Source organism: Quercus suber, unplaced genomic scaffold (assembly GCF_002906115.3).
Source record: "Quercus suber isolate HL8 unplaced genomic scaffold, Cork oak 2.0 scaffold_325, whole genome shotgun sequence".
NCBI lineage: Eukaryota > Viridiplantae > Streptophyta > Magnoliopsida > Fagales > Fagaceae > Quercus > Quercus suber.
Genome location: NW_027069778.1, coordinates 4616 through 10961, shown reverse-complemented (window position 1 = coordinate 10961; position 6346 = coordinate 4616). Strand labels below are relative to the sequence as shown.

Here is a 6346-nt window from a genome sequence, read left to right as displayed (position 1 = left end):
ATAGTAGCTAGGAGTTCAAGTTCTTCATGTGATCTGACAATTATTAACATGTAGTCGTGTGTCCAAGTCTTGAAAATTTAACATATAATTGGAGAAGGTATATAGCACCCTGTTATGCCTATGATCTACAAGTGCCAACTATCTTAGTAAATTAAAAAATTATAATTTGGTAAAAGGATTTCGATGCTCAAAATAAGTAAATGGCTATCAACAGTATAACTATAACCAGAAAAACCGTCTGGAATCAATTGAAACGATGCTGTTGTCCTCACAAATCTTTTCTGCAATTTTCAAGGAGTCCGTACCATAATCAATGATAACATTGTACATTTGTGGGAGTGCTCTATTCTTAACTTAATTTCTTTCTTCAATTAGTAATGTGAATGCAGTCGACAGAACTGAGAACTCACAAAACACAGATTAAACATCATAATAATAAAAGAATCGAAGTTGATTGAATTGAAAGAATGGGTCAAAATTTGTACATCTCAAGATCTCTGTTTCTAATCCTTCAACTACATCCTGTAAGTTTCAACCTTGTCTCAATCGAAAAGTAACTAAAAAAAAATTAGAAAGGGTACTACGAATTTATAAGGGCAGCAGCAATACAACTTTTCTTCAAACTCTATTTTGTTAAATTTTGGAGTTTTGATGATGCTGGGTTATCTGTTGCCCCATCAAAATTCTTAGTTAAGAAACAAGGAAATGTTTTCTATGTACGAGTTGTTTCTTCATTTATCAGAATTTTTCATTCGTCGACTAATTAATTCATTTAAAGCAGCCTTCATCCACCCTTGTTGACATACTTCTCTAGCTTCGGTCGCCGTCATCTACACAACACAGCACAAAATATATTTAGAACATTGAAATGGTGGTAATCACAAATCATTGAATTTTGCAATGTAAAAAGCAAGACACATACCCATTTTCGTTGCCTAATATTTTTCTCTGGCCATTGGTCTAACTGCTTGTTGACATGCAAAGCGAACATGTAACCATTATGCATTATGTCACAGCTTTTGCTCTTGTAAGGCCACATACCCAATTTCTCCTGCGAATTACATTTGAAAAGTTCAATTAGAACCAAAGGTTGGCAACAAAAATTTAAGACAAAATTCAATGAAAACTTGCTATAAAGATACTTACTTTGATTTCTCCCCGAACGCCGGCTTCCTCGAAAGTCTCTCTTAGGGCAGCAGCTTTTATATCCTCATCCATTTCCCATCCTCCCTGTAGTGATAGAGAACGTTTAGTATATTGTAAAATTACAGGTTATCACAGGTGGATTAACAAGAACAAGAAAATAAAACAACCACATACGACAGGCCAAAGCAAATAGTACCTTTGGGAATAACATTCCTTTACCCTTCTGTGAACTAATCACAAGAACTTCTAATTCCTCAGATTTATTGGTTTTTCTGTATCTGTAAGGAATGCATCTGCACATAAAATTTTCATCCATTAGACAAATATCCACTGAAAAAGATTTTCCCAAATCAAAGATTTCACAGAAAATTCTCCATTTATATAAACAAAGATCCTTTTTTTCTTTTTCTTTTTTTGAAAAAGAAGAAAGAAGAAAATATATGACATACCCAACAACTTGGCGATACCCAACGGTGTCATATCTCTGCAAATGCCTTCCCGTACGGGCTTTAGGCATGTTACAAAAAGAAAGCAAGACAAAATTTAAAAGATTTTTTGAAACGTGAAGACCCATTTTAACCCACACAACGATTACTGAAGAAGAGCAGCAAAAACAATTTCTCTCTCAAATATGAAATTGGAATTTGTTTTGAGAGAAAAGAGAGGCTTATATAATTGTAAAGCGTAAACAACCATTGCCCAGTCTCTCAAGGCCTCACCTATTTAAGGAAAAGAAATGAAACTAAGGGGGTAAGAGTGTTTCGGAAAACCCACGCGTTCACATAGTGATTGTTGAGAACGGGTTTATATGAGAGGTGCGTGTGCTGTCACTCTCGAACAAGAGCGTTTTGGAACTGTTGAAGCACTTTAACAAGAGCGACGTGTGTGGCGCGTTTGTGTTGTTTTTAGTAGTAAGACTGTTAACTGTTAAGCCACACTACTCGGTTTTTGTTTGATTAAATTGTGGGGCCCAACTCACATGTACACGCCATGGGGACACGGTTTGGAGAGTGGACAATGAGGACTAGGATGGGTTGAGAATTGAGATTGGAGTTGTCACTTGTAACTGTGATTATTGTTTTACTGTGTGTAGGATTTTCCTTCTTTAGTCCCACCCCCACGCTCCCAGCTTAGCCTTGTTTTTTAGTGCTAAGTTTGCTCAATGTCGTTGAAAAAGGTAGTTTTAGCTTTAAGATTGATAAGATTAGAGATTGGACCCACACAATTTTTATAATTCTTTTTACAATTATTGTTTAGATAGGATGAGATTCTATCATATGGTGTTCACCCTATGATCAGGCTTTCCTATTACATTAAATCACCAATTAGTTTCTCCTTTGTGGTTGTATTAACCAATGAGCCACATAATTGAACTATGTGAAAGTAACTTCAATAACAACTTACAACTATTGTAAAAGATCATGAAAATTTTCATGTTTTTAACATTATAAAAGAAAGAAGGTGACCTAAACGAATGAAAATCATTAAAATATAGTAGAAGTTAAGATTATCAATGGTCGGAGGTGAGAATATATCCACCATAAGGATAGAAATGTTATTAGGTCAAAGGATCGTTAGCATGCTACATGCACAAACACTCCTCTCTCTCTAGGAAAATGAAAATATTTTATTCTAATAAAAAATAATTACAAGAAAGAGAAAAGAAAAAATAATAATTTGGGGAGATTGACTAACTCTTAGAGAAAATACAAACCAATTTACAATTTAAGATTAAAAAACAGCAATACAAGAGCAAAGTCTTCAAACTAAACATGAATACAGGGCTAAAATAACATCAAATTCGTACTCTCCAAAAATTCACATTTAAGTCATCAATATCTAAGGGAACACTTCAAATCTAGTAGAGAAATCCAGCCTCGCTATGAAAGCATACAGTACTTAAAAGTTATTTGAACTCCAAATCTTTAAATCCAAATGATTTGGTGCAAGGGGGCTCAAATTTGTACCAGATATGGACTAGAACTATTGTTTATCTTGAGACCTATAGAGAATTTTTTTTTTTTGGAGAAAGGAGACCCATAGAGAATATGTACAAAGAAAATCTCCCATTATGGTTGGCAAAAAACCCACAAGAGGGACAAGTAAGCCCTATAGTAAGGCATAGAAAGGCTTATGTCATAGCGAAATTAGGGTTGTCCCTTGCGCAAGTTAATACATACATTAACATACACCAAAAGAATCCTCTCTCTCTCTCTCTCTCTCAAGAGTGAGAGAAAGATTCCAAAATTTTGTAATTTATTCAAAGAGCATGCACAAACAGTTATCAAATTAACTAGAAGCATATCCTTTTTGCTAAAATTCAGTTGTTTTTGTTTGTTATGAAATTAGAAAATATAATTTATTTATAAATAATATGTATGTTATTATTAATAGAATATCTATTTACACTATCATTAATGGAATAGAAATCTTTATATCCACATTCAAATAATACTCTAAAATAACTTACACATTAATCATAATAATTAAAATATTCAAATACTAAATTTAATAAAAAAAAAAATTAAAGTACAAATTTTAGATCACGTTGAAAATTTTAAAACAATACAAATTAAACCATAAGTAAAAGAAAAGAAATAATTACAATGGTAGGAAAAAACTCATCAATACATATACTTTAGACAGTATATATAGAGGATATACGTGAAAAAAAAATACTTATAATTACTTATATTTTCTTGAAAACAAAAATATGAATTAGGCATAACATGTATATATAGTTTAAAATCCTTTATACTAAAAGAAAAAAACATGTATATATAATTAAAGACTAAAGAGACTAATACCTTAATTATTAAATTTATCTTTTAAGTAGAATTTTATTTATAAAATAACAAAAAACAAAAAAAAAAAACAAACAAAAACAAACAAACAAACTTTAATGAATCCCGTGGAATGCATATGCAAAAAGCTAATAAATAGATAATTAAAGATGATATCAAATTTAAAATCAAACAAAAAAAGATTAAGAGAACTAAAAAGAAGGTTGAAAACAAGAAACTTGACAGTAAAGAAGGGAAATGAGAGGCTCTGCCACCGTAAGCCACCGTCAACGGAAAAGCAAACTAGAATAATGGATTTAACATCCATCGAAGCCGTCCTGGGTAAGTTAGCCCATGGTGGTCACTGTGAAAAAGTCTCAAATCAAATCGGCGAGCTGGTGCCTTAGTCAGTCATATGGAGACCGGCTGGTTTTCTATATTCACGTACAGGGTTAGTTTCTCATCTCTCAAGTCTCAACACACGCACTCGCTCTCTTTCTAGTTTGGGTTTTCTATGAATTTCTCTCTGTAAGCTGTGAATAATGTAGAGAGGGTGAGAGAATTTTCGAAACTTGTGAAGTAGAAAAGGATTTGAGTTCGTGACCCGTCAGGTAAGATGAGTGGATTTGCTTGATGGAATGTGTCGTGTTGTTGTCCATAATTTTTTTTTTTCTTTATATCCGAAGTCTCTTCCGTTGAGTATTTTGGCGAGTAGATATAATAATATAGTAATAATTACTAATGTGTGGATGATGTATTTGTTTACAAGAAGGGAAAGGAAACAAGATTTTTTTTTTTTTTTAAAGAGAAAAGGAAAGTAGGAAGCAGAATTAACAAAAGGAAAAACAAAAGAAATAAAGAAGGAAGTAAAATGATTTCTTCAACTATTGCAAAACGAGAGACCGAAAGAAAAATGATTGCGATATGCAAAGAGGGATTAACAATTGCAAAAAAACTTGAAGCAGGAATGTCGTTCTTAATTGTTACTTCAATTAGTTAAGAGTATGAAAACTAGAGTTAAGTACCAAACATTTCTTGTTAACAAAACTATTTCTGCATAAAAGATTTACAAATATACCTTCTAATAAAAAACAAACACTTATTTTTTCACAGCTCTAGCTTACTAAAAGGCATCATATTAATTCGCATAAAAATGAAGGAGGTTTTCTTTTAAAAACTAGAAATAAAAATAAAATAAAACTTGCTAGCTGGAATTATACAGAAGAGAACAAAATGAGACAAAAATTGGATTAATGGTAGCTATTAATTTAGCTCAACTAAAAATTGGACTGTGTTGTGAAAAAAAAGAAACAAAAAAAAAGAAAAAGAAAAAAGAGACCAACACAACTCATGCAACGACTAACTGCCATAGCCAAAAACCTCATCTGTCTTCTAATTATATATATTTATCCAGGAGAGGTTAAAGAGAGGAAACTACGGCGTGGTTGTTAGTGACGCGCGTAATGGAGCGTCTGAAGGGGGTTATGTTGGAAATGTCAATTTAAGAGCGCGTGTTGACGCGTTGGGGTCGTTTCCGTCATTTTACGCGTACTTTGAAGACATAAGTTGGTGGTAGCACTCGCTATAAGGGTTTTTTCACTCGCACTCGGTTTTGTAGTTTTTGGAAAATTTGTCACCAAACTCGGAGTTGAAGGTTGAAACTCAAACTACACGCGCCGTGGACACGGTTTTTTATTTGAAAACAGAAAGAGATAAGATTAAGGTCGTGTGTAAGATGTTCCTTGTTTTTCTTGAATAAAACGACGCTAATAAAGTAATAAGAAGTTCCATGTTACTTCAACGCAACAACCTGTTGGATTCCACCAAGGAGAGTATCTTTCTAGAAGCATGTCATGCGTGGCACGTATTTCTCCAAAAAAGTGGTAAGGAACAGTGGAACACATCGCCAAATTCGTTTTTATTTATAAATAATTCCCTTCAAAGATAATTGACGGCTCAGATTAGAGTTGATGCGGATATAAGATCTACGCAATTAAAATTTTTTATTTATTTTTTTAAACAAGATGATAGTAGGCTTTATTTTTATTCAGAATATTTTTGCATAATAAAAAAGAGATGATATAAGTATTCTTCTAATTAAACAATGCTTTTCTTTTTTTCTTCTGTAACAAAGTCCCATAAAATTTGCCAACTTTTATTGAGAGATTGCTATTTATAATTTGCAATTAGATCGAAGAAGGTGGTTGCAATTCAGCTGAAGAGATGTCAGTAAACACTAGTGACAGCTCTAGGAATGTTTTTTAGGGTGTTTTTGGGTGGGTTTGCTCTGTTACAATTTTTTTTTCCTTAGATTCTTCATTACAATTTTTTTTTTTTAAAGATTTTAGTTCAATTTTTTTTAGCTTTTTCTTTTTGCTTGAAAACAATGTTATGAATATCGTTTCGGACTCTGTTTA

At 32.5% G+C, this 6346-nt stretch overlaps 1 protein-coding gene across 1 annotated transcript; it reads right to left on the bottom strand.

Moving 5' to 3' along the window:
• Window positions 1-433: 433 nt before the first annotated feature.
• LOC112039596 (nudix hydrolase 4) lies at window positions 434-2443 on the bottom strand. Its single transcript, XM_024072485.2, has 5 exons — window positions 1596-2443; window positions 1343-1439; window positions 1147-1230; window positions 923-1051; window positions 434-830 (listed from the first exon to the last, which is right to left on the bottom strand). Exons 1-5 carry the CDS (start codon window positions 1718-1720, stop codon window positions 732-734), a joined length of 534 nt encoding a protein of 177 aa, XP_023928253.1. The 5' UTR covers window positions 1721-2443; the 3' UTR covers window positions 434-731.
• Window positions 2444-6346: the final 3903 nt, after the last annotated feature.